This window comes from Muscardinus avellanarius (genome assembly GCF_963383645.1).
Source record: "Muscardinus avellanarius genome assembly, chromosome: 10".
NCBI classification, from domain to species: Eukaryota; Metazoa; Chordata; class Mammalia; order Rodentia; family Gliridae; genus Muscardinus; species Muscardinus avellanarius.
This window is the reverse complement of record NC_137796.1, coordinates 37631754-37659610: the sequence shown is the minus strand read 5'-3', so window position 1 is coordinate 37659610 and position 27857 is coordinate 37631754. Positions and strand designations below refer to the sequence as shown.

Genomic DNA, 27857 nt, shown 5'->3' with positions numbered 1-27857 from the left:
GATCTGCCTTTAGAAAGAGAAAGTCCTAGCTCCCCTTTCCTATGGACTTGCTAATTACTTTTAGCTAAGTCAATCTAAGTTTCAATAGCTGTTTTCTTCCTGACCGAAACCAAGACCAAGTTCTCCTTTCCCCAGGTCTGCCATTTTGACACAATTATTTTTGAACTATATCTATTAATAGTCAGAGCTTTCTCAAATCTTCCTAAGCCATTCTTAATACTGGTACAAAAGGGCTTGGGTGTAGCTTGGAGGTAGAATGCCCTGTATTCAATCCCCAGTAGAAAAAAATTAAGTAATATAGTGTTTGATGTATGAGTGAAAGAAAGTGGAGTCGCTCCAGAGAAAGAAGCTTAGTGTAGAAGCTTCCAAGTTTCTGCATTTGTGTCTCTTTCAACATACCTAGTAGCTCTACCTGTACCAGTTTTGGGAATGGCCTATGAAGATTTGAGAAAGCTCTGATTATTAATAAATATATTTCAAAAATTGGGTGAGGGGCAGATCTGTGAAAGGTCTTGGTTTCTGCCAAGAAGCAGGCAACTTTTCTAATGTAAATTAACCTAGCTAAAGGTAATTAGCAAGTCGATAGGAGAGGGGAGCTAGGACTTTCTCATTCTAAAGACAGGTTTACATAATAAGTGATTTGAGGTAACAGGATGGGACGAGGGGGTTGACCTTTGGGAAAGGAGAAACCTGGGTGTAAACTAAGAGTTCCTGGGGGCAAACTAAGAGTTCGGCAGGAAAAGTAAGGAGAGGAACTTTACAGGGACTTAGTACGTCAGAGTTACGTGGAACAAGATGGAGGATGTCATGTGTATAACAAGTCTGTTCTGTGTTTTGTATTTCGCTGGATTCGTTCAAACCCCCCCCACACACACACACACACACCACTCCTGAATGGCATGGGGCTGTGACTGTCTTCTGTATTTCTATCCTTTTAATAAACTCCTTAAAATCTTCAGCCAGAGTCTGGGCTATTGCATATTTATTCTTAGCTCAGGGTAAGAACCTGCGATTTTTGTTTGAGGGAAATTGCTTCCATGGGGCTACGGGGGTCCCTGGGAACAGTTTCCCCAAACAGTAAGATTCATCTTTCATGTAACGTCATCCCTTAAACTGTAACATCTTTAACTGTAACACTACCGTATCCTTTCTCCAATCTGTGATAAATGTACAGTTCTGCCTGCCCTGCATTAGACTCAGCTGTCTATGGACCTGTCACCTGACTAAGATACGCTTGAGGTTGGGAACATGTTTTGTATTACCCTCCCTACCCCTCTGCAATTAGCTCAGGACTCAGTACTGTGCAGTCATTCAACAAACGCCCATTGGTTTGAAAAGGCTTTCAGTTCAATCCTGGATTCTGAGATCATTGCTGCACTTCATATTTGGATACAAAGTTCCCCCTACAACCTAGGGCAAAACCCAAATTGAATCCCAACATAAAGAGCTCCAAATGGCAAAAAAAAAAAAAACCTCAAGAAAAAAAATATTTGATTACAACCCACAAAAATACCCTTGAGTTCATACTTAAATAATTAAGTAAATAAATGGGAAAGAGGTCGGACAGCCTTTTCTTAAAGAATTCCAATGAATATACGTAGAGTTATCTCTCTACAAAACACTAATTACAAAGAGAAAAATAGTAACTCATAGTGCAGACAACCTGGCAGATGTCACCTTCATCAAATAGTCGAGACTGAAGTGCCACTCATAACTCTCATGTACCAACCACTAGGCCACAGTCTCATTTGAATGATATTTGAGCCCCAAATGCATGCCATCGAAGCATGAAGAACATGAGGTAACGCCAAACTTTGAGACTTGTACAAATTTCCTGATATCCTTTAACGGCGTCATAGTTTTAAAAGACAAAGTAAAATGGAGCTAAGACTGAGGCATTGCCACAAATTGAAGAGGATCTAGGGGCTGTCGTGACAAAGTGAAGAGTGGGACTCTGGATTGGCTCCTGGATCAGATCCAGTTAAGGACTACAGCAAGAAAACTAGCAAAGTTTGGATAAAATCTGTGGATTGGGTAGCATCATGCTGATTGGTTTTGATAATGTACTATGATTATGTGACAGGGATGCGTGAATGGTATATGGAAACCCTTTTTGCAACCTTTTTGTAAATCTAAAATCTATTCACATAAAAAGTTAAAGGCGTTTCTAATGCACACGATTCAAACACGACCATCCTCAACGCACGCCAAGCGAGGCTGGGAGGAGGCCAAGTTCGCAGGCCGATTTTCTTGAGATCTATGCTTCAAAATGACAGGAGGCCGACGCCTAGGCTGCTAGTAGGTAGAGCCAAGGGGAAGCAGTTGCGCCTGGAGGCCGGCAGGCGCGCCGGGCCGGAAGAGGCGGGGTTTGGGCCGGAGGGAGGGCCGGAAGGGGCGGGGTTTGGGCCGGAGGGCTGCTCGGAAAGGGCGGGGTTTGGGCTGAGGGGCGGGGCGGAGCGCGGGGTCGGAAGAGGAGGCGGTTGGGTCCGGAGGGGGCGGGCCGGAGTGCGGGGCAGGAAAAGGCGAGGTTTGGGCGGGGGCGGGCTGGAGGGCGGGGCCGGAAAGGCGGGGTTGGGGCCCGGAGGGGGCGGGCTGGAGGGGGCCGGAAGAGGCCGCGGGTCCTGCGGCTGTGGAGCAGGACGTTCCGAGCTGCTGCCCTGCTCCTTCTGACAGCTCTCAGTGCTGTTGGTCGCCATGTCGTCGGTGAGCCCCATCCAGATCCCCAGCCGCCTCCCACTGCTGCTGACCCACGAGGGCGTGCTGCTGCCCGGCTCCACGATGCGCACGAGCGTGGACACGGCCCGCAACCTGCAGCTGGTCCGGAGCCGCCTGCTCAAGGGCACGTCGCTGCAGAGCACTATCCTGGGCGTCATCCCCAACACGCCCGACCCCGCGAGCGACGCGCAGGACCTGCCGCCGCTGCACAGGTAGGCCGGCGGCCGGGCAGGCCAGCCGCTCTGGGGCGCCCTTGGCGGCTCGGCTCAGCCTCCGGCGCCCGCACGGGAGGATGGGAACGGCCGACGCTGCCGGTGCCCGTTAGTAAGACAGTTCGTAAAGTGGTGCCTGACACCGAGTCGAAACTCCGTGTGCTATTAATTACCTGCCATTGTTGACTGTTTGATTTGAGCCCCGCTCCCCTGCAGTGTCCCAGGCCGGAGCTCGAACTTTCCAGGCCCCTCCTTTTTCCTGGGTCGCTTTCTTGCCTTCCCATCTTTCGTCCTAGCAATCCCCCTTCCTTTCTAACTTTTTCTTTTCCTTCTCTTCCCCCTCCCTCCCTCCTTCCTATCCTGTTTACTCTCGGTGACACTCTGTACTCCACAGGTTTTCCCTACCCTGTTTCTAAAATACACCACCCTGTCGTTAACTTTGGGCGCTTTTCTTGTGCACTCAGTACCACCCTTTCCCTTCTCCCCCAGTGTTTTTCCCCCCATTCTTAAAAGGGCTTTCTAGCCGGACTTGGTGGCGCACGTAAGCGGGAGGTTAACACAGGAGGATCGCAGGTTCAAGGCCAGCGTCAGCAATTTAACAAAGCACTCAGCCACTTAGTGAGACTGTTTCAAAACAAATTTAAAAAATTGCCAGGCGTAGTGGTGCATGCCTGTACTCCCAGTACTTGGGAGGCTTAGACAGGAGGATCACAGGTTCTTTGCCAGCCTCAGGTACTTAGGCCCTATTTCAAAATAAAGAATACAGAAATAGGGCTGGGGTGTAGCTGAAGGTTAGAATGCCCCTGGGTTCAATCGCCAGTACAAAAAAAAATGGGGGATAAGGGGCTCTTTTCTGTTCTCATTTCCCTTTGTCTTCCTTTCTTCCTAGATTCTCACCTTTGCTCCTCCCAAATCTTAATATTCTTCTTAGACTTCCCAGGTCTAACACTAGATTGACCCGCATCATGGCCCGAGGTGTGTGACTTTGGATGAGCTACAATCCCTAACCCTTTTTTTTTTTTTTTTTTTTTTGAAACAAGGTCTCACTAAATTTCTGAGGCTGGCCTTAAATCTCCGATCCTCCTGTCACAGACTCTCAAGTACTGGGGATACAGGTGTGCACCACCATGCCCAGCTATGTCTATTTCTTTATCTCTAATTTGTAAACTAACAACATCAATCTCGTAGGTAGTTATGGAGAGTAAATTAAATAAAATGTGTAGGCTGTCTTGCACCACTGAATGATGGATAGCTCTGGTGTCCAGTACTATACAGTGTTTGTGGCTCTGGAGTACTTGACATATGACTGGTCCAAATTGAGATGCTAGGATTGCATGGTTTCCATTCACCAAAAGTCCTAGGTCCCAGAAAGCCCCTCCGACCCAGGTAGAGCAGCGGGGTTAGTCACTCATCTAATGCCGTAAATGTACAGTACATACTGGATTTGAAAAGTCTTAGCATAATGTTTTGTTGGTTTTAAAAATGTTATGTAGATTAAATGTTGAATGGCATGATTTTGACTATTTGGGGTTAAATAAAATGTTAACATTTTACCTGTTTTTACTATATTATGAGTCTACTAGAATCACATGTGTGGCTCACATATTTTTATCGGATGGTGTTGGTATACAGTATGCTCTCACCACACCAGATTTTATCTTCAAACTCACCTTCCAAATTCCTGCCTCTTATCTTTAACTGAATTCAGGGTTTTTTGTTTTTGGGTTTTTCTCCTAGTTTGGAGATCATCTTTTCCCTGTGTTTATTCCTCATTTTCAAATTAAGGGTTCCTGACAATCCCCAGTACTGCAAAGTATACTTGACTGAGTAGATTTTGAGAGGGTTAAAATGCCTTTTTTTTTTTTTTTTTTTTTTTACCCAAAATCTTTGGACTGTATACATTGTTTTGTTGAGAGGCCACACTTTTTTCTCACATTCTCAAAAGATGTCTGATACTTCCTTAAAACAACAAAAACAAGACAAAACATAAACCACTACAACAACTCAGGATTAGTTAATATTTAAAAGCCTTGCTGTTTTCAAGCATGGAAAATACTTGGCTCTATCTAATCAGCTGTAGTTGTTCCTTGAGTGGAACTGGATAGTTTTCAAGTTTCGTAGTGTTTGACAAATTGTATTGCATGCTGATATTTTCTACTTATGACCCCACTCCTTAACCTCTGTTTATTCCTTTTTTTTTTTTTTTTTTTGCCTTTTGTGCCCAGGCACTTAATTACCTGTTGAGGCAAGATTGTTCATAATTTGATTTTTCTGTCATATTTCTTCTGTATATATGTATTGATTACCCATGGATACACTGAATTTTAAAAAGAGTTGGTCATATTTTATTTTATTTTATTGGCACTGGGGATTGAGCCCAGGGGCATTTTACCTCTGAGCTATATCCCCACCCTATTTTTTCTTTTCTTTTTTTTTTTTTTTGGCAGGTCTGGAGATGGAACCCAGGGGCATTTGACCATCAAGCTACACCCCCTGCCCTATTTTTTATTCTTTATTCCAAAACAGGGTCTCACTAAGTTGCAAAGGGCCTCACTAAGTAGCTGAGGCTGTCCGCGAACGACAATCCTCCAGTCTCAGCCTCCCAAAGGCTGGGATTACAAGCGTGCGCCACCACGCCCGACTTATTCTTTATTTTTGAAACAGGGTCTCACTAAATTGTGGGTGGCCCCACTAAGTAGGTGACGCTGGCTGTGAACCTGTGATCTTCCCGTCTCTGCCTCCCAAGTACTGGGATTGCAAATTTGTGTCGCCACACCCAGTTTAAAATTTTTATTTTGAAACAGCGCCTTGCTAGTTTGCCGTCCTCTTGCTAGTCCTGCCTGCCTTCTGCCTCAGTCTCCCAAATGCTGGAATTATAGGCATGCACCACAGTGACTGGCCATACTTTATGTCTGAGTGATGATTTGTTGGTATTTTGTGTGTGTGAAGTTTTGGAGGGCTTTTTCATGTAAATCCCTCCACAACAACTTTAACTAAATTCAGCCTAGAAGTTATCACTACGATCACTAATACTCAGATAATATATAATCCGATGCTTGATATTGATATATTGCTTTTGTTTTAGGTGACTTGTAATATTAAATTTTAGTTATTAAAAAGTCTAGCCGGGCCTGTGTAGTGGTGCACATTTGTAATCCCAGCATTTGGGAGACTGAGACAGGAGGATCGCAGTTTGTGGACAGTCTCAGCTATTTAGTGAGGGCCTTTGCAGCTCAGTGAGACCTTGTTTCAAAATAAAGAATAAAAAAAAAAAAATAGGGCTGGGGGTGTCACTTGGAGATAGAATGCCTCTGGGTTCCATCTTGAGTACCAAAAAAAAAATAATAATAATAAGTCTAGCCATGAGTGGTGGCGCATTCCTATAATCCTAGTACTTGGGAGGCTGAGACAGGAGGATCACAGGTTTGAGGACAGACAGCCTCAGCAAATAGTAATTCTCTGATCAACCTAGCAAGATCCTGTTCCAAAATAAAATAATAAAATAGGATTGGGGGTATAACTTGGAGGTAGAATATCCCTGAGTTCAATTCCTAGTGGCCACAAACAAACAGCCAATGGACTTGCAGCATTATAAAAATCTACCAGATCATCTAGTCTAGAAATACTGTTTGCTACTTGGTAATACATTCTGATAGCTTTTTTCTGTAGCGTAGCTATCAAACCACTCTAAAAAAGCTTTACTCATATAAGTATTGAGTTATCTGTAGCGCGAGTCTGTTTCTGTGCATAGATCTGCCCTTTCCCAGGTACCTGCTTTTCCAGGTGGTCCAGCACCCAGGGAAGTGAAGGACTTTGCTCCTGCCTCCTTTCCTTTGCACCACCCAGGTGACTGCTCAGTCTCTGGGGAGCAGCAGGAGTAATTTGCCCCCAGGGTTTCTTGCCACACGGGTGTTACCTCCCCTTTACCCCTGCCCTTGCCATTTTGAGCAGCACAGCCTTTCTGCATGTTAGTGTGAAGCGTGTGGCCTGACAGGAGCCTTTGTAAAGAAAGAGCTTTCTTTAATAAAATAAATTTTTTAATAATAAAAAAGCTTTGTATTATCCCTGCAGTGTAGAACTTGGCTCCCATGCCACCTCAGGACACACTGTGTTTCTTTGCTTAACTGAACTGCAGTTTTAGTGACTCCTGAGTGACCCATTGTTTTTGTAGTGAAAATATAAAATAATTTAGCACTGCTTGCACAGTGTCCTTTTAGGTATTTCAAGATAGGCATCTAATCTTCCAACTTTCTTCAGGGTCCATGCTTCATTTTGTCATAGTGCCCATCCCTGCTTAACTAGGTTGGATTTCTCGTTCATCTGGAGACCCCGAGCTAGTTTCTTTGGTATTGTCTAACAAATATAAATATTTTATATCTAGCAAATGCACAGTTTCATAATTAGAATCAAATTTTGTTCTTATGTGACTCCTTTTGTATCTATTGGTATTCTTAGGTGTTCAAGAACTATCACCTTATAGTATTTTAAATTTTTACTCTTATATTAGCAGATGTGTAACAGATAGTTCAACTTTTTTCCTAAATCTTCATTTATTCTTTTTTCTTTTTTTCTTTTCGGGTCTGGAGATGGAACCTAGGGACATTTGACCTCCAAGCTACACCCCCTGCCCTATTTTTTATTCTTTATTTTGAAACCGGGTCTCACTAAGTTGCAGAGGGCCTCACTAACTAGCTGAGGCTGTCCGAGAACCGCGATCCTCTGGTTTCAGCCTCCTGAATGCTGGGATTACAAGCGTGAGCCACTATGCCCAGCTTTCATTTATTCTTAAGGAAGATCTGTCTACAAGTGGCATTTCTTCTTTTTTTTCTTTTTCCTTTTTTTTCTTTTTCCTCTTTTTTTTTTAGAACTGGGGATTGAACCCAGGGGCATTCTGCCACCAAGCTATACCCCCAGTCTTATTATTCTGTGTGTGTGTGTGTGTGTGTGTGTGTGTGTGTGTGTGTGTTACTGGGGATGGAACCCAAGGGTATTCTACCTCTGAGCTACACCCTACACCCCTAGACCTATATTTTATTCTTTATTTTGAGACAGGGTCTCACTTAGTTGCAAAGGGCCTCATTAAGTACCTGAGGCTGTCCATAAACCGCGATCATCCTGTCTCAGCCTCCCAAATGCTGGGATTCTAAGCTTGTGCCACCACGCCCCGCTTTTATTTTTTACTTTTGAAACAGGGTCTCACTAAGTTGCAGAGGGTCTCCCTAAATAGCTGAGGCTGGCCACAAATCTGCAATCTTCCTGGCTTAGCTCCCAAGTACTGGGATCACAAGAGTTGCCACCACTCCTGGCTTACAGTGGCATTTTTAAAATTCAGAAGTAAAGTTTTAAGTAAGGGTAAAAATCAAAAGTTGCTAGAAGCAACAGAAGCTTCTTTTAGTTTATAGACCTTGAGAATGTTCAAATAGACTCCTGTCTTGTTTTTAAATTCTTATTAATGAAGATAAAATTTTCCAAAAATTATCAACTGTTTAAGAAGATAAGTGTAGTATAAGTTAGACAAAACTAAAAAAGGGTTTCAGTGGCTCTTTCCCAGAAATGTGAAGCTTTTCTTTTAAGTGTTTTCTTAATCAAGGGTCATTGAGATGTAAACATAGTATGACTTCCTAGAATCCACTTTTTGGAAAGCTATGTTAGTAAATATTTATTTCTATACTTAATAGTATAAGTTCATATTGTCTGCTGTGTGAGGAGAGAGTAAGTTTTGTCATAAAATCTAATTCAGGAACCCCATTGCTATCAAATATTCTTGTAACTATGTATGTTATTTTCTTGTAATTATGTAACTTATTTTCCTCATTATGCAATCTTAGTTACTCATTTGTAAAAAAGAGATTTGCCTCATAGGGGGAAAAGGGGGTATAAAATGAAATATTCAGGAAGTAAGGCCTGCTAAACCTACATGCTAGTGGCATTGTTATCTCCTAAGTGGGTCGTTTAGATATGGGATTTCACAGAAGAGGTTTAAGGCCCTGTATTGTCTCAGTATGAGCTAGAACGGAGCTTGCATCATTACAAAGGGCTTGAAGACTGAGGATTCCAAGAAAAATGGTGGGCTTTACATTAAAATAGAAGCAAACAGCAAGAACACATGCTTGTTTTAGATGTTTAGATATTTACTTAGCATCTTCATCTTCAAAAAATGCTTTTTTTCAGCAACAGCTTATCTTCCAACACGGTAATTGATGGTTTCTGAATACTTGTAGAACTCCTATAGTCAGACCTTGTATGGATTAAATACTGTAATACTTTATATTTTATAAACTCTGAAGGTATATCCAGATATCCAGTTAGGTTTCATTTCAAAGTTCCTTTTTTTTTTTTTTTTTTGGTCATGCAAGGGGTGGAACCCAGGGGTATTCTACCTCTGAGCTACAGTCCCAGTCCTTTTATTTTGAAACAGGGTCTCACTAAGTTGCTGAGGGCCTCACTAAATTGCTGAAGCTGGCTTCGAACCTGCAATCCTCCTTCCTGTGTTAGTACTAATACCTAAGTTAAGGTATTATAAGTGTACGCTGCCATGCCTGGCTCAGTGGTCCTTTGAAGCCCAACAATGTTAGAGCACTCAGAGAGTATATTAATTACAGAGCTATCTACAGGGAAGGATACAGCTCATTTGGCTGTATAAACGTGGATCTGTTGTAAATTCAAAGTATCGCTTTGGGTCATAACTGATCATGTACATATTCTAATAGAAGAGCAAGGATATTTAGAAAGATGACTAACTTGATATAAAGACTTGTATATCAGAAAGGAATTAGATATTTTGTTTACCTATTTTTAATATGCTCTTATTGGTACATTATAACCTCACATCATAATGTAAATCATGTTGACAGCGACATACATGCACACAGTTATTTGCCTATTTTATATGTAAAATCTGGAGTCCAATAAACAATATAAGTTGTCTAAAATTACACTAAATGCAGTCTTTTTCACAGTGCCTTTTGCTTAAGACATCTTCAGGTACTGTTTCTGACCATCTGTAATTTCAGAGGTCACATTTTTCCTTAAATATTTTAGTTCATTATATGTGATTTTAAGTGTGAATCAAAACCTTTAAAAACAAATCAAAACATTTAAAACCTTTGTCTCATTAGAGAGAAAGGCATATTAGTTTAAATTCAGCTTAATTTCATTTCAGTTTGGCGCATCTTCCTTTTACTATTAGCAAAAGTGTTTTATTAGCTTTCTTTAAAAAAAAAAAAAACACTTTTTTTCTTGTGCAGTACTGGGCATGAAACCCAGGGGCATTCTACCTCCGTGTGACACCCCCAGCCCTGTTTTTTATTCTTTATTTGGAAACAGGCTCTGACTGAGTTGAAAAGGGCCTCACTAAGTAGCTGAGGCTGTCCTCATCTGCACTCCTCCTGTCTCAGCCTCCCAAATGTTGGGATTACAAGTATATGCCACCACGCCCAGGTGGCAACTCATTTTCAGTATCACCTTTTATCAGTGACAGAGGCCAAGTAATTAAATTTATCTCCTAGAAGACCTGGAAGTTTGGATTTGCGCCCCCCCACTTCTTCTTTCCCTCTCTCTCCCTCCTCCGCCTCATGTTTCTTCTTGGTTCTACCTTGTAAACCCCTTAGGGAAGATCTGGTTGACAGTTGGATGTTTCTATATACAAACAGAACTGTGAACTCTTTCAGCATGGAGCAAACAGTGGTGGATATTATCTGCAATGAATTATAGTCTGTGTTGGTCTCTAATCAATTTAGGTATTGCTTTCTCAGGCAATCTGTATTGGTTTTCAGAAAATGGGAAATATTACCTAGTATTTATTAGTGACTGAAAAAAATAACCACAGCATAAATAAGTCAAAATAATAAGCGACAAGTCACTTCATGGTTTTTTGTTTTTGTTTTTGTTTTTGTTTTTTTTTTTGCAGTACTGGGGACGTAACCCAGGGACATTTCTACCTCCAAGCTATACCCTCAGCCTTGTTTTTATTTTGAGGCAGGGTCTCACTGAGTTGCAAAGGGCCTCACCAAGTAGTAGCTGAGGCTGGCTGTGAATCTGATTCTCCTGTCTCAGCCTCCCAAATGCTGAGATGGTGGCGTGCGCCACCACCCCAGGCCACTTAAAGTTTTGAAAGTATGTGATTTTTCTTTTTCTTCACCCAGTTATCTTCCCAATTCTCAAAAGGTGATGTAGAACAGCGGACATAGCTTAAACTTAGCTGAGAGCCACAGGAAGCCAAAGGTTATGCGTGTTCTCCAGAATGTGTAATTTATAAAGAAATGAGCCAGTCCATTGAAATAGCCACAGACTGGCTGGGTGAGGCGGCGCACGCTTGTAATCCCTGCGCTTGGGAGGTGGAGACAAGAGGATCGCGCAGGTCTGGAGCCAGACACGCTGGCGTAAGAGACCCTGTTTCCAAATAAATATATAAAAATAAGTGTCTGAGAGAGTAGCCCGGAGGTAGAAGGGTTTCCAGGAACCCCAGTACCACACAAAAAGAAAGAAAGAAAGAAAGACAGAAAGGTAGGTAGGTTGGTTCATAGACTGTATGCAATTCAGTATGTTTGAGATAAACAGGTACAGTATTCTAATACTACCATTTTACCAGAGCTATAATCATTTTAATCTTAGTTTTTTCTCTGAAATTACCACTTTTCCTATTTCAAGGGAGAAAATGTGTTTTTGTTGTTGTCGTTTGCTTTTTTCCCCCGATAGAACTTAGGAACAGTCTACCTCCGAGCAACATTCCCAGCCTATTTTTTTTATTCTTTATTGATTTTTTTTTTGAAACAGGGTCTCCCTGAGACTCTGTGTATTTCTGTGTGTGTGTGTGTGTGTGTGTGTGTGTGTGTGTGTAATTATGTATGTATGTATGTGTGTATGTATGTGTGTATGTATGTATTTCAAGATTGTGGTACCAGTTTGTAATAAGGTAGATGTATAGAAGTTTTATTGATTGATTATGTAAGATTACTGGTTTTAATGTTAGTAACAGAACTAGTATTGCACAGAGATTTCTTATATTAGTTTATGCTGTTTATATTGAAGTCTACTTAAAATATTAATGTTTAGCAGGGCGTGTGGTGGTGCACGCCTTTAATCCCCACACTTGGGAGGTGGAGACAGGAGGATCACACAGGTTTGAAGCCAGCCGCGCTGGCTTAAGAGACCCTGTTTCCAAATAAAAATATAAGAAAATAGGTCTGGGAGTGTAGCCCAGAAGTAGAAGGGTTTCCAGGAACCCCAGTACCACACACACAAAACAATGTTAATGTTTATTCTAGCCTTCCTTCCTCTCCTCCTTTCTTTCTTTCTCTTTCTCTTTCTCTTTCTCTTTCTCTTTCTCTTTCTTTCTTTTTGACAGACTGGGGATGGACCGCAGGGCCATTCTACCTCCAACCTACACCTCCAGCCCTAATTTTTATTCTTTATTTTGAAACGGGGTCTCACTAAATTGTGGAGAGCCTCACTAAGCCGAGGCTGGCCATGACCTGCCATCTTCCTGTCTCAGTCTCCCAAGTACTGGGATTACAGTTGTGGTCCACCACACTTGGCTTATTCTGGTATTTCTGATTGCCACAATTGCTTTAAGCTATATAATTATCAACTGCTTTTACTCGTGTGTGTTTGTATGTGTTGCTTTTGCTGTTGTTGTTGGTACTGGGGATTGAACCCAGGGGTGCTCTTACACTGAGTTACATCCCTAGCCTTTTAAAAACATTATTATTATATTTTATTTTGAGGGAAGGTGTTGCCGACTTGCCCAGGGTGGCTTCAAATTTGTGATCTTCCTGCATCAGCCTTCCAGGTTGCTGGGATTACAGGCATGTGCCACCACTCCCAGTTTACACTTCTATTTTTATGCCCTGGCCTAGCCTATGTCTGGTGTGTGGTTATAATAATCCTCTGTACTAGAGAAAGGGGTGGGAGGAATTAAGGTGGATGCAGTGCCACATACCTATATTCCCAGTACTTGGGAGGCTGAAGCAGGAGGATCACAGGTTTGAGGGTATCCTGTGCAACTTAGCAAGACCTCGGTTCAAAATAAAAATTAAAAAGGACTAGGAGGCCGGGTGTGGTGGCACACGCTTGTAATCCCCGCGCTTGGGAGAAGGAGACAGGAGGATCGCTCTGGTTCGAAGCCAGCCATGCACGCTGGCTTAGGAGACCCTGTTTCCAAATAAAAATGTAAAAAAATAGGTCTGGGAGTGTAGCCCGGAGGTAGAAGGGCTTCCACGAACCCCAGTACCACCAAAAAAGAAAGAAAGAAAGAAAGAAAGAAAGAAAGAAAGAAAGAAAGAAAGAAAGAAAGAAAGAAAGGACTAGGGATGTAGCTCAGTGGTAGAATGCTCCAGGGTTCATTCTCCAGTACCAGGAAAAAAAAAAAAAAAAAGGTGTAAGTAATCCAAATATGGAAGTTTCTACCTATTTTATAAAAGAGAAGTCAGTTAAACTGAGATTATGTTTTGTCCCGTAGCTGATGGTGTCTTAACGAACCACATGTTGGAAGCTAAATTAAAATTAAATAGAGATATCTTTAAACCCATCTACCTTTTCTTTCTTTTTCTTTTTCTTCCTATTTATTTATTTATTTATTTATTTATTTTGTGGTACTGGGGGTGGAACCCAGAGGCTTCTACCTCCAGGCTATACTCCCAGACCTATTTTATATTTTATTTGGAAACAGGGTCTCACTAAGTAGCTGAGGCTGGCTTTGAACCTGTGCGATCCTCCTGTCTCAGCCTCCCAAGCATGGGGATTACAAGCATGCGCCACCACACCTGGCTTTCTTTTTATGGTACTGGGGATTGAACCCAAGGGCATTCTACCACTGAGCTACACCTCAGCCCTTTTTATTTTGAAATAGGGTTGCAGACCTGGCTTTGAACCCACAAATCTTCCTGTCTCATCACCTTAAGTACTAGGATTACAAGCATGTGCCCCTGCACCCAAATAGATGTTCATCTTTAATTACTTTTTTACTGATAATTTTTTTGGTGTGTGTGGTACTGGGGATTAAAACACAGGGGTATTCTCCCTCTGAGCCTCTGAGTTGCAGAGGGCCTCACTAAGTAGCTGAGGCTGGCCGTGAACCTTCGATCCTCCTGTCTCAGCCTCCTAAATACTGGAATTACAAGTACATGCCATCATCCTGGCTACGCTGACACTTTTTACGTGTCATATTAAATGTTTGTAATACATGTTTTGTGTGTTTTTCAGGATTGGGACGGCTGCGCTGGCGGTTCAGGTTGTGGGCAGTAACTGGCCCAAGCCCCATTATACTTTGCTGATTACAGGCCTGTGCCGGTTTCAGATTGTCCAGGTCCTAAAAGAGAAACCATATCCTGTTGCTGAAGTGGAACAGTTGGACCGGCTTGAGGAATTTCCCAACACCTGCAAAACTAGAGAGGAACTAGGAGAGCTATCGGAACAATTCTACAAATATGCAGTACAAGTAAGTGGTTTTTATTTTACCTTCAAGTCAAAACACCCCCTTCTGTTCTTAGATATGGTGAGTCTATTAGATATGAGGTTTTAGGGTAGCATACCTTTAAATAATTTAATAATATTTAATTTAATAATATTTTATAGTTGGGGTTGTAACTAAATCACTCTAGAACATATTAGTCAATTCTTTTAAAGTTTTTCCAAAAGATATTACTAAAGATCTATCTTTTTTCTCTACTCCTTCCTTCCTTTCCTTTTTTCTTTCTTTCTTTTTTTCCTTTCTTTCTTTCTCTCTTTTCCTTCCCTCCCTCTTTTCCTTCTATTCTTTCTTTCTTTCTTGGATTGAACCCTAGTACATTCTACCTTTTATATCCCCAGCTGCAGAGGGCCTCCTAGGTTGCTGAGGCTGGCTGTGACCCTGTGGATCCTCCTTTCTTGGCCTCCTAAGTACTGGGATTATAAGTATGTACCACCATACCCAGCTGTGATTTTTTAATAACTTCTAGTATCTCTAAATCAGATAGTTACTAAACCTAAATATTTACTATTAAAATATCATACAGAAGCTATTTGTCACTAGGATATCTAGGCATCAAATTCTAGAAGTTATATTGCTTCAGAAGTCTTTGTCACACGGTGCCTGTCAGTAACTGTGGATGATTAAGCCCAGGGTGGACTGATTTCACGGACGTGTAAAAGCTTGACCAAGTAGAATACTAGAAAAGAAGAACGCGTCAGGCAGGCCTTACATATTGAGCTTCTTAATTCTGGAATTGAGTTTTTTGGCTAACTATGTAGAACAGAAACCTATTCTTCCCAACTCATCTTGTTTCAAACCTTAATATTATAAAATACAGTTTCTTACTTTTCTGTTGACATAATCCAGTTACTCTAACTGGATTTAAGAGGACCAGGTGGCTAAAGGTCTTGATTTTAAACACCAGTAAAAACTTTGTAGGGTAGATATCCACAGCCTTTGGTGTTTGTACCAGATGTATTATTTAAAGTGTCACACTCCTAGTGTGGTGCATAATAATAGAAAATTTGGAGCTTTAGCTTATGAGGGGACTGAAGGAAAGAATTTGCTCTGAAGAAAGAAACTTCAGTGTGAGAACAGGAATAGGTGCATGTACTATTTAGGAATGAAGGCAATAAGGAGAATTAGAATTTCTCTTCACTTTCCTCAGTGAGGCTCCTTGATTCTTTTTACTTCTGTTGAACACAGCTTTGTCGTTTCTTTTGCTTTGCCTTTACTTCTTTCTATTTTGGATCTACAGACATCATTTAAACAGGGTCGGGCGTGGTGGCGCATACTTGTAATCCCTGCGCTTGGGAGGCTGAGACAGGAGGATCGCACAGATTCGAAGCCAGTCTCAGTTACTTAGTGAAGCTCTCAGCAACTTAGTGAGACCCTGTCTCCAACTACAGTATAAAATAGGTCTGGGAGTATAGCCCAGAGGTAGAAAAACCTCTGGGTTCCACCCCCTAGTACCACCAAAAACAACAACAAAAATAATTTAAACATGTGAACATTTTGCAATGACATTAAATGAATTTTTAGAGATAAGTAAATCACTGCTACATACCTAATTTAATTTCTTATTTTCTTCTAATTTTGGTCCATACTAATTTTGTGTTTTGTTTTAGTATCCATCTCTAATTTTTATACCAAATGCTTTTAGTTAAGTACTTTATAAATTTCACTGACTTGGGATATCTTAATTATAATATTTCTCTTATTAGACTTATTGACTATTTCTAAGCCAGGCATGGTGGCACATGCCTGTAATCCCAGTACTTGGGCGACTGAGACAGGAGGATCACAGGTTCAAGGTTTCACAACAAAAAAATAGAAAGGGCTGGTGCAGCTCAGAAGCAGAATGCCTCGGGTTCAATCCCCAGTACAAAAAAAGTTTCCAATGAGTGCTTCTCTTTCATTCCCTTTGACATCTGTTTCTGTAGATCTTATTAACAGACTCTTCATGAGCCTCCTAATTGTTCTCTTCCCGCTTTCTTGTGTCTCTAACCCATCCTGCTCACTGAGCCTTTCTTAAAATAAACAAAACCAAAAATTGGGGGCATGCCTTTTCCTTAAGTAAAGACTTTAATGGCCATAGTGTGAAGTTCAAATTTCTTAGTATAATGTTACCCTTTGCAACTTGACTTAGGCCTATCTATCTTACCTCAACTCTCATTTTCTCCATTTAGACCTACAGTCCTAGCCACATTGAATATCAAAGAGCCTCACATCTTGTTATTTCATGGTTGATTTTTCCTCCTGTTCTCTTCTTTCTGTGAATTTTCAGATGTGATTTGTGTGTTCCTGTGTATTCTATGCTGTGTTCCTTTCTTTGTGGTTTCTCCATCCTTTATGCTTATCTTTTAATGTAATGCTTATCATGTTATATTGATATTTATTTCATAGATCTGTTTCCCCTACCAAAATTGAATTTGTTTCTTCTTTAACTGTCCCGCTCTAAGTAGTGTACTATGTCTGGCAAATAGCTTCTACTCGGTAAGTGTTGGGAATGATCTTTAACTGTTTTAATTTATTTTCTTAGGATGAATTCCTAGGAGCAAGGGTCTACAAACTTAATTGTCTACTTCTCTCACCTGAACAGCTTCATCATAATCATACTTCAGTTCCCTTGATTCTAGGCAGGTAATGGGTAGGTCCCTAAATTACAGTGATTTTAGAGCAGTTTGTTATTATTGGTATTTTAAATATGATTTGAGGTGACTGAGGGTTTCGTTCTCCATCTGTAAATTAGTATGAACTAAGTTTTGCTATGTTAACTACACAGTTTCAGCTACGTAACAACAAGGGTGAATATTTCTTGCTCAGGCTTCATCCCCTAAAACTAGTAGTTATCAGTAATCTGCCTGTAAGTCACTTGGATCCAGATGGATTTGAGTTTCATCTCAAGACACCCTCCTCTTATTATTGAGGCAGAAAAAGGAGATGTGCAAGTCTCTCAGTGACATGTAATGCTTCCGCTTACACAGAACTGTCTCATCCCCCATGTGATTCAAGGGCCAGCTTGAGTGAGGCTGATAGCCACAATATATTTAAAGGAGATGAGAGAGAGCAGTCCTGACTTTCCCAGACGAAAAGGGACATCTTTGTCTATCTGAATGACAATATTCAAGGTTATATTCTTGAAGGCTTTTTCCTTCTAAAAATCAGTCAGTGGTTAAATTTTAGTTAATCCAAATGTTATACTAAAAATCAAATTATGATTTGTCATAATAGCATCAGCTATGTTAAATTTCCAGAATCTTAATAATCACATTGTGATTATGTAAGAGAATTCCTTGTTTTTGAGAACAAAGGTACAACATACTTGCGGTGTTCCCATAATAATTGTATGTGTGCATATATACAGAGAGAGAAAGCAAATGTAGCAGACTGTTAAGAACTAGTGAATCTTGGAGACGGATATATAAGAGGAGTTCATTATACTATTCTTGCAATTTTGTTATAGATATGAATTTTTCCAAAATTAATATCAAGTACTCTTTAGCCATTTTTGCTATTTTATATATATATATATATATATATATATATATATATATTTTTTTTTTTTTTTTTTTTTTTTTGGTATGTGTGTGGTATTGGGGATGGAACCAGGAGCCTTCTACCTCTGGGTCTCAATAAGTTGTTAAGAGCCTCATTGAGATGCTCAGAGCATCACCGAGTTGCTGAGGCTAACTTCGAACCTGCAGTTCTGTCTCAGCCTCTTAACAAGCATGTGCCGTCATACCCGGCCCCTGATTAGTATTTTGAAAGTATTTCTTCCTTTCCTGAAAGGTCTGTAAATGCCCGCACTATATTAATCAGTGATCTTTCACAAAGAAATACTGAGCCCCAGGCATTAAACCTATATTGAAGTCTGACTTTTAATTTAAAAATACCAGCTTTTATTAAAAGACTTTTTTCTTTTTCTTTGTAGTTGGTTGAAATGTTGGATATGTCTGTCCCTGCAGTTGCTAAATTAAGACGTCTTTTGGATAGTCTTCCAAGGGAAGCTTTGCCAGACATTCTGACTTCAATTATCCGAACAAGCAACAAAGAGAAGCTCCAGGTACAGTGTTTACTTCTTGAAACAAAGTTGCTGTGTCGCTTTTTATTTGGATCTAGATAATAAGTAGTTCAATTTTGACTTGCAAGAAATACTAGAGACTCAAAGAAGTGGTTAAAGTGCTTTTACAATTAAATTGATTTTTTTATGTGTGTGTGGGGGGGGTTGAATCCAAAGGGTGCCTCTACCATTGAGCTATATTCTGTAGCCCATTTTATTTTTTATTTTGAGACAGGGTCTTTCTAATTTGCTCAGGTTTGCCTCAAATTTGTGATCCTTTTCCCTCAACCTTCCCAGGACTGGGGTTATAGGCATGTACCACTGCACCCAGCTTAAATTGATTTTTTTTTTTTTTTTTTTTTTTTTTTTGGTAGTAGATAGTACTGGGAGTGGAACCCAGGGGCTTTCTACCTCTGGGCTATACTCCCAGACCTATATTATATTTTATTTGGAAACAGTATCTCACTAATTTTCTGAGAGCCTCACTAAGTAGCTGAGGCTGGCTTCGAACCTGTGCGATCCTTCTGTCTCAGCCTACTAAGTGTGGGGATTACAAACATGCGCCACCACATCCAGCTTAAATGATTTTTATAAGTGATCATATTAGCCTGGCTAATAATGCTGCTTGTAATCCCAGTACTTGGGAGGCTGAGACAGGAGGATTGCAGGTTTGCAGCCAGCCTGAGCTACTTAGTGAGGCCTTCCACAACTTAGACCCTGTTTCAAAAATAAAGACTAAGAAGTCAGGTTGTGGATATAGCTTGAAGGTGTAGAATGTCCCTAGGTTCAATCCCTACTCTTACCAAAAAATAAATAAAAAGTGATTATTTTATATTTTTGTTTACATAAGCAATTCTTTGCAAATCAGCATGAGTAATTGATCAATTTATAGAAAGAGCTAAAGCAGATCATTGTAAAAAAGTAAATATTTAGCCAGGTGTGGTGGCACACACTTGTAATCCCAGCATTTGGGAGGCTAAGACAGGAGGACAGGTTCACAGACAGCCTCAGCTACTTAGTGAGGCCCTTTGCAACTCAATGAGACCATTTCAAAATAAAGAATAAAAAAAAAAAAATAGGGCTGGGGTTGTCTCTCTGAGGTAGAATGCCCCTGGGTTCCATCCTTAGTACTGCAAAAAAAAATTTAAAAAGTAAATATTTAACGTAAATACATAAATATGATTGGCTTAACTGTTTTCTGAACTTGTGGAACCATGGCTTTCCCTTGGGTATGAACTTGCTTTTGTTAGAATTTATCTTGAAATTTCTTATCTAAGTCATTCCGAGGATGCCTTTTTTTTTTTTTTTTTTTTTTTATGCTGGGGATTATACCCTTGGCTCCAGGCCCTAATTTATTATTTGGTAACAGGATCGTGCTAAGTTGCCAGGCCTGGCTTTGAACCTGTGATCCTCTTGTCTGAGCCTCCCAAGTATTAGGATTACAGTTGTGCACTACCATACCTGGCTATAAAAGGACGTGTGTGTGTGGGTGGGTGTGTGGGTGTGTATGGGTGTGTGTGTCAGAGAGACAGGCAGATACACACACACTGGGGATTGAACCCAAGGGCATTTTACCTCCAAGCTATACCCCAGCCCACTTTTTATTCTTTATTTTGAAATAGTTTCTTACTAAGTTGTAGAGGGACTCACTAAGTAGCTGAGGCTATCTATGAACCTGCTATCCTCTTGTCTAAGCCTCCCAATACTGGGATTACAAGTGTGTATCACCAAAACCTACTTGAAAGGACTTTTAAAAACACTCAGGTACATTGGACCTGGACTTGGTGGCACATGCTTGTAATCCTAGCACTTGGGAGGCTGAGACGGGAGAATCACACAGGTTCAAAGCCAGCCTCAGCTACTTAGTGAGGCTCTCAGAAACTTAGTGAGACCCTGTTTCCAAATAAAATATAAAATAGGTCTGGGAGTATAGCCAAGTAGGTTCCACCCCTAGTACCACTAAAAAAAAAAAAAAAAAAAAAAAAAAAAAAAAAAAAAAAAAAAAAAACTGTGCATGGTGGTACACGCCTGTAATCCTAGTACTTGGGTGGTTGAGACAGGAGGATTGCTGATTTAGGCCAGCCTTGGCAACTTAAGGAGGCCCTCAGTAACTTAGTGAAACCCTGTCCAAATAAAAACTAAAGCCGGGCATGGTGGCGCACACGCTTGTAATCCCAGCATTCAGGAGGCTGAGACTGGAGGATCGTGGTTCGTGGACAGCCTCAGCTACTTAGTGAAGCCCTCTGCAACTCAGTGAGACCCTGTTTCAAAGTAAAGAATAAAAAAAAAATGGGGCAGGGGGTGTAGCTGGGAGGTTGAATGCCTCTGGGTTCCATCTCCAGACCCTCAGTAAACAAACAAACAAACAAACAAACAAAATAAGAGCTAAATGAGTGGTGAGGGTATAGCTAAGAGGTAGACAGCCCCTGGGTTGGATTCCCTAGTAAATGCGCGCGCGTGCACGCGCGCACACCACACACACACACACACACACACACACACCCCACACACACCACACACACATACACACCACACACACACCACACACACACACACCACACAGACCACACACACACACACCACACACACACACCACACACACCACACACACACACCACACACACCACACACACACCACACACACCACACACACACCACACACACACACACACCACACACACACCACACACACCACACACACACACACCACACACACACCACACACACACACACACCACACACACCACACACACACCACACACACACACCACACCACACACACACCACACACCACACACACACCACACCACACACCACACACACACACACACACACACACACAGAAATAAATTTTTTGAAAAGGGCTGGAAGAACTCTTGGGTAGAGCACTCTTGGGTTCAATTCCCAGTACCTCCCAAAACAACATATATAAAAATAAATCAAAGCCAGGCGTGGTGGCGTACACTTGTAATCCCAGCATTTGGGAGGCTGAGACCAGAGGATTGTGGTTTGTGGACAGCCTCAGTACTTAGTGATTCTCTCCACAACTTAGTGACACCTGTTTCAAAATAAAAAATAAAAAACAGGGCAGAGAGTGTAGCTCAGAGGTCAAATGACCCTGGGTTCCATCCCCAGACCTGCAAAAAAATAAATATATAAATAAATAAATAAATAAATAAATAAATAAATAAATGCACTTAAAAATAATACACTAAAATACGCTAAAAATAATCCTAGTTTGCATTATTTTAATCCTGACTATAAAACTCTTTTTTTCTTGAACACCTATTTTTATATAATTTTTAGTATAGAGTTTCTTACTAGAATTTTTATAGTTATATTGACTCTTCCTAGAATACTTGTTAGTTTTCATTAAACAACTTTTTCTTACTCTATAGCTTACTTACTACTTAAATGCAGCAGTTATAACAGCAAGGATAACTAATACAAAGTGGTTGAGTGTAGACACAGAATTGAGTTTGGTGGGAGCAGGGTGTGCAGGAATGCTGGAGAGTCACCTGGCTGTGGGAGTTAGCAAGCATGTTGTTGAGAATGAGAGTGACTGTTTTTCCAATACATCATCTCAAAGGTTGGTTAACAGTTTGATTAGTTTTTCATGTATGCAAAAAATTAATATTTTGAACCTAGAATTTGTTGAGACTCAAAATTTAAACTTTAAGAGACTAATAATAAATGTAGGCTTTACAAGAATAATTTACAGAAAGAGTTGACATTGACCATGTGTTTGGTTCTTGATCTTGGGACGTATGGCTTCATTTATAAATGAAAGACCAAGCTGGGAGGATGAGACAGGAGGATTGCAGGCTCAAGGACAGCTTCAGCAAGTAGTGAGGTTCTCATCAACCTAGCAAGACCCTATTTCAAAATAAAAATAAAATGTACATGGGGGTGTAGTTTGGAGTTAGAACACCCCAGGTTCAATCTCCAGTACCACAAATTAAATAAATAACCAAGATTTCTTTTCTGAATTGTTTTAGGATTCTCATATTCAAACAACCTTGCTGGTTGTAGTTGATTTGGTTGTGTTAGCCATAGTACAGCTGTGATTACTGGTTGGATGTGGTAGAGGGTATATGTGGTAGAGGCAGGCTAGGCATACCTTTCCCATAGCCCCTGGGATTTGCAGAAGATAAAGGCTGTGAAGGAGGCTGCACCTTGGACCAGGCCCCAAGGCTGTGGCATCGCTCACCCACAGGCTCACAGTGTTGTGTAGCCTGTGAGCTCCAAGGTGCAGGTGGTATGTGGGGTAAGGCTGGAGAACACACAGTGGGCTCACAGAATTAACCCTGAAGTGGTCCCACCCAGGTACCACATCGCTGCCCTGCCAGGACCATAACAGCAAGGTACTGTGTGGATTCCTTTTTTTTTTTTTTTCTTTTTTCTTTTTAACTCAGCAATTTAAATCATGATTCTGACTGCTTGTGTTTGGTACATGTATTTATGAAGAGAGGTGGTATTAAATGATTCACATTTCCTAGATTTTAGATGCTGTTAGTCTGGAAGAGCGGTTCAAGATGACCATACCACTACTTGTCCGGCAAATTGAAGGCCTGAAATTGCTTCAGAAAACCAGAAAACCCAAGCAGGATGATGACAAGCGGGTAAATACTTCTTTGATTCTATTTTTTCCAGATTTTTATGTGATGTGAGATTCTGTTTTATTTGAAAAAAAGAAAAATCTGAAAGCCAAGCGTGTATCTGTAGTCTTAAACACTAGGGAGGCTAAAGCAGGAGGATCCCTTGAGCCCAGGAGTTGAAGGCTAGCATGGGCAACATAGCAAAAGCCTGTTTCAAGGTGGGAAAAAAGAATTGGGGAAAATAAAGGAAAGAAAAGAAAAATTGATTGCCACTGATAAAATTTTGGAGTATTTTTATCAAATCCTTTTCTATGCCTGAATTTCTTGTAAATATGTTAGCATTTTCTAATTTTTTGGTTATTTTTGTCCAGAGAGTCAATTTTGTGAGTTGTTAACCTTTTTCATAGAGATTGTACATTGCTTCCAGTTGTCTTCTATTATTTTAAAAGTTGGCAAGTAAGCCTAGCATGGTGGTGCACGCTTGTAATCCCAGTACTTGGGAGGCTGAGACAGAAGGATCACCGTTCGCAGACAGCCTCAGCTACTTAGGCCCTCCCCAACTTAGTGAGACCCTATTAGTATCTTGTGTGTGTGTGTGTGTGTGTGTGTGTGTGTGTGTGTGTGTGTGTGTGTACACACACACATATATATACAGGGTCTCTTAAGCCAGAGAGGCTGGCTTCGAACCTGTGTGATCCTCCTGTTTCCGCCTCCCAAGCGCCTCCCAAGCGCAGGGATTACAAACGTGCGCCACCACGCCCGGCGAGACTTTTTTGTTTTTAACTTTAAAAAGTTTCAGTTTTCATTTAGTCAAACTCTTAGTTTTTTATTGTCTTCTATGCTGAATCCTTGTCCTCTAGTGACTTCATAAATATGCAGTCCTTTTAGTTTTCCTTTAGTTGATTTTTAAAAGATACTTAACTCTTTAAACCATATTAATATAATAATTTTGCCCTGTTAACGAGGTAAAGACAGCAGTTGTATTTTTCCCCAAATAGCTTTTTATTTGGCTCAACGCTACTTATTAAATAATCCTTTCTTCTCTGTTATCATGAAGCAATTGCATATATATGTGTATTTGAAGCCTACTTTGAGCTGTAGAGTTTACTATTTTTATGTCTGGGCAGAGTTAAAATCAGACGGGTGTATCAGATGTGGAAATGTGCGAAAGTGGCAATTCTTGGAAGGACTTTGACATGCCAGCTTAGAAGAATGTAGAGACGTGGCGGTTACCAGCACAGGCTGCTCTTCATCACTGTGAGGAAGAAGAGCAGAATCAGGGGGCTGCCTCCAGTGGGACCGGAGAAGAAAGAGCACAGTGGTCACCACGCAGCGTGCGCACATGTGTGCGTGCAGTGTGCGTGTGCGCGTGCAGTGTGCCTGTGTATGTGTGTGCGTGCATTGTGCGCGTGCGCGTGCGTGTGCATGTGTGTGTGTTCTGGGGATTGAACCGAGGGTCATTCTCCCTCCTCCAGTCTACTCCCCCAGCACTGTTTTATTTTTTTATTTTGAAACAGGGTCTCACTAAATTTCTAAAGCTGTTCTTGAAACTGTGATCCTCCTGTCTCGGCCTCCCAAGTACTAAGATTGACAGGCATGAGCCACCACACCCGGCTTATACTACGTGGCATTTAATATTTTAGGGCACCACAATGCTTAAAACAAATGTCAGCAGTCTGAATTAGTTCTAGCTTGAGATCCAATCAGTGACTCAATTATGCATTTTTTGCAGAAAGTCAAACCTGTGTATATTCTGTATTGGGAGTCACAGAAAACTGCAGCTCATTATCAGTAATAGTTCCTATTACTTACTTGTTTGAAGTACTCCAGTAAATGATTACATAAGAGATGGTTTGAAACTGAAGGAATCGGAGGATAATATTTAGAATTAGCTTAAAACTATCTTCTTGTTACCCTTTTAAGAGTTGAAAACTGCCATTCTAGCAGTCAGGGGGAAATTGTACTTTAAAAGTCCTTTTGTAGCAGGCGTGGTGGCACTTGCTTGAAATCCTAGTACTTGGGAGGCTGATACAGGAGGATCGCAGGTTCACAGCCACCCATAGCTACTTAAGTTGTGGAGTAAGGCCCTCCACAACTTAGTAAGACCCTGTTTCAAAATAAAGAATAAAAAATAGAGCTGGGGGTGTGGCTTGGAGTAGAATGCCCTAGATTTAATCACTAGTACCACAAAAAAAAAAATTAGAATTGTCTCATGATGAAATCATTGATGTACTTTTTAAAATTTCCCTTAAAAATCCATTTTCAAGTAAGAAATCATAAAAGCTTTTATAATTTTATAACTTATAATTTTATAAGTTTTTATTATAAAATGTTTATAATTTAAGACATTTTGCTAATGATTTATACAAGTATAAAAGTATTTAATATATGTTTTAGATGTTTTATGCTTAAATGTATTAAATAGAGAATTTCACAGTTTAAAAACTTAATTCTGGAGGTTTTTAGATTGAATACCAGTGTATCATCTTGCTCTAGTAATGATTGGAGGAGTTGATTTTGTGATATTGATGAGTCAAGCATTTCAAAGAGCTCATAAGATACTTCTAAAATATGGCAGAAAGAGAGGCATGAATGGAGAAAGAGAACATGAATAAGGGACACTTGACTTGGCATAAGACATGATTATTGGGTTTGAAAGAGCAATTTCAGCACCATGGAACAGAAGCCAAAAGTTTACTGAAGTTTTGTATTTGGTAAGAAAGGGGAAGTGCTACTTGTTGGAGAAACAGAACATTAGGAGGAGGAGAGTAAACTATGTGGCAGTAAAGCTGGAAGGGACCCCTACTGATGATATAAAATATTTTGAAAGAAGGAAGAATTTCTTGTCTTGATGACAGTGTTAATAAAGCTAGGGGTGAAAAGGTAAAGATAAGGGGGAGAGATTTTGGAACGTAGGAAGAAGAGTGAAATTTACTCTATAATCAAATAGTAAGTGGTAGCTGGGCATGGTGGCGCATGCTTCTAATCCCAGTACTTGGGAGGCTGTGACAGGAGGATTCCAGATTCACAGCCAGCCTCAGCTGCTTAGTGAGGCCTTCTGCAACATAGCGAGACCCTGCTTCAAAATAAAGATTTTTTTTTTTTTTTTTTTAAGGGCTGGGTGTGTAGCTCAGAGGTAGACTATTCCTGGGTTCAATCCCTGGCACCGCAAAAAATAAATAAATAAATAAAAATAAAAAGTAAGTAGTAATGTATATGAAAAAAAATGTAGCTGCAGTAATAGCTCAAGAAAAGTAATTCTTAGGTATTATTTCTAGTAAATGGTTGCTTTAATTATTTTTCTTATGCAAGTGTTATAAGCACCAAGAAATCGTGTCCACTTTATATTAGTCTACTTTTTAATTCTTCTACCTGCATACTGCCTACAAATACTCTGACCTTTATCCATAAGATATAGATTGAGCTAGTTATGGTGATGCACACCTGTAATCCCAGCACTTGGGAGGCTGAAACTGGAGGATTGTGGATTTGAGAGCTGACTCATTAATGTAGCTAAACTCTCAGCAACCTAGTGAGAGTTTGTTTCAAAACAAAAAATTAAAAAGGGCTGGGAGTATAGTTTAGAGGTAGAATGCCTCTAAGTACTGGGTTCAATCCCCAAACACACACACACACACACACACACACACACACACACACACACACACGCAGACTGTAGCCATAGAAATACTTATTCAGCACAAATTATAACCTTACATCATGTAGCTGCATACTTCATTTACCATTTCTTTTGACATACTGTTTTCTACCGCTTTTTTCTTAGGTTATAGCAATCCGCCCTATTAGGAGAATTACACACATCCCAGGTACTTTAGAAGATGAGGAAGAGGATGAAGATAATGATGACATTGTCATGTTAGAGAAGAAAATAAAAACATCCAGTATGCCAGAACAGGCCCATAAAGTCTGCCTCAAAGAAATAAAAAGGTAAATTACAGGAGGTATTAATTCATTAATGTTCTAAATTGTAACTTATAGCTGGGCGTGGCAGTGTGCTCTTTTAATCCCAGTATTTGGGAAGCTGAGACAGGAGGATTGCAGGTTCATGGCCAGCCTCAGCTACTTAGTGAGGCTTTGTGCAACTTAGTGAGACTTAGTGTAACTATTTCAAAATAACATCTCAAGGACCTAGAAAGACTACAACAGTCTAATCCAAAAGCCAACAAAAGGCAGGAAATTATTAAAATCAGAGCAGAAATAAGTGAAATAGAGAACAACAACAACAAAAAAAAAACCAATTCAAAGAATCAACAACAAAAAAGCTGGTTTTTGGAATGATAATGAGATTGACAAATCCCTGGCCAACCTAACCAAAAGAGAGAACCAACTCAAATAATTAAAATCAGAAATGAAAAAGAAGACATCACCACAGACCAGGCTCTGACAGGTTTCCAGATGAATCCTACAAAACCTTTAGTGGAAAACTAATCCCAATACTTCACAACTTGTTCTGGGAAATTGAAAGAGAAGGAATTTTCCCAAATTCCTTCTACAGGGGCCAATATCACATGAACCCCAAAACCAAATAAAGATACCTCAGGAAAAGAAAATTACAGACCAGTATCCTTGATGAATATAGATGCAAAAGTTCTAAACACATTTATGCATTCAAAACCATATCAAGAGAATTGTACACCACAATCAAGTTGGTTTCATCCCAGAAAAGCAAGGCAGGTTCAACATATACAAATTAATACACATTTTCATCACTTAAATAGAACTGAGAACAAAAACCACATGATCATATCAATAGATGCTGAAAAAGCATTTGACAAAATACAACACCCATTCATGTTTAA

The 27857-nt window shown here is 40.4% G+C and overlaps 1 protein-coding gene across 1 annotated transcript in view; it reads left to right on the top strand.

The window, feature by feature from the left end:
• Positions 1 to 2694: 2694 nt before the first annotated feature.
• LONP2 (lon peptidase 2, peroxisomal) overlaps positions 2695 to 27857 on the top strand; it is a gene marked incomplete at both ends in the record, with an annotated part of 106389 nt that continues 81226 nt past the window's right edge. Inside the window, 5 exon segments of the mRNA XM_080704656.1 lie at positions 2695 to 2927; positions 14130 to 14364; positions 18311 to 18442; positions 22939 to 23061; positions 26822 to 26985. Of these exon segments, the coding sequence (XP_080560782.1) occupies positions 2695 to 2927; positions 14130 to 14364; positions 18311 to 18442; positions 22939 to 23061; positions 26822 to 26985 (887 nt within the window).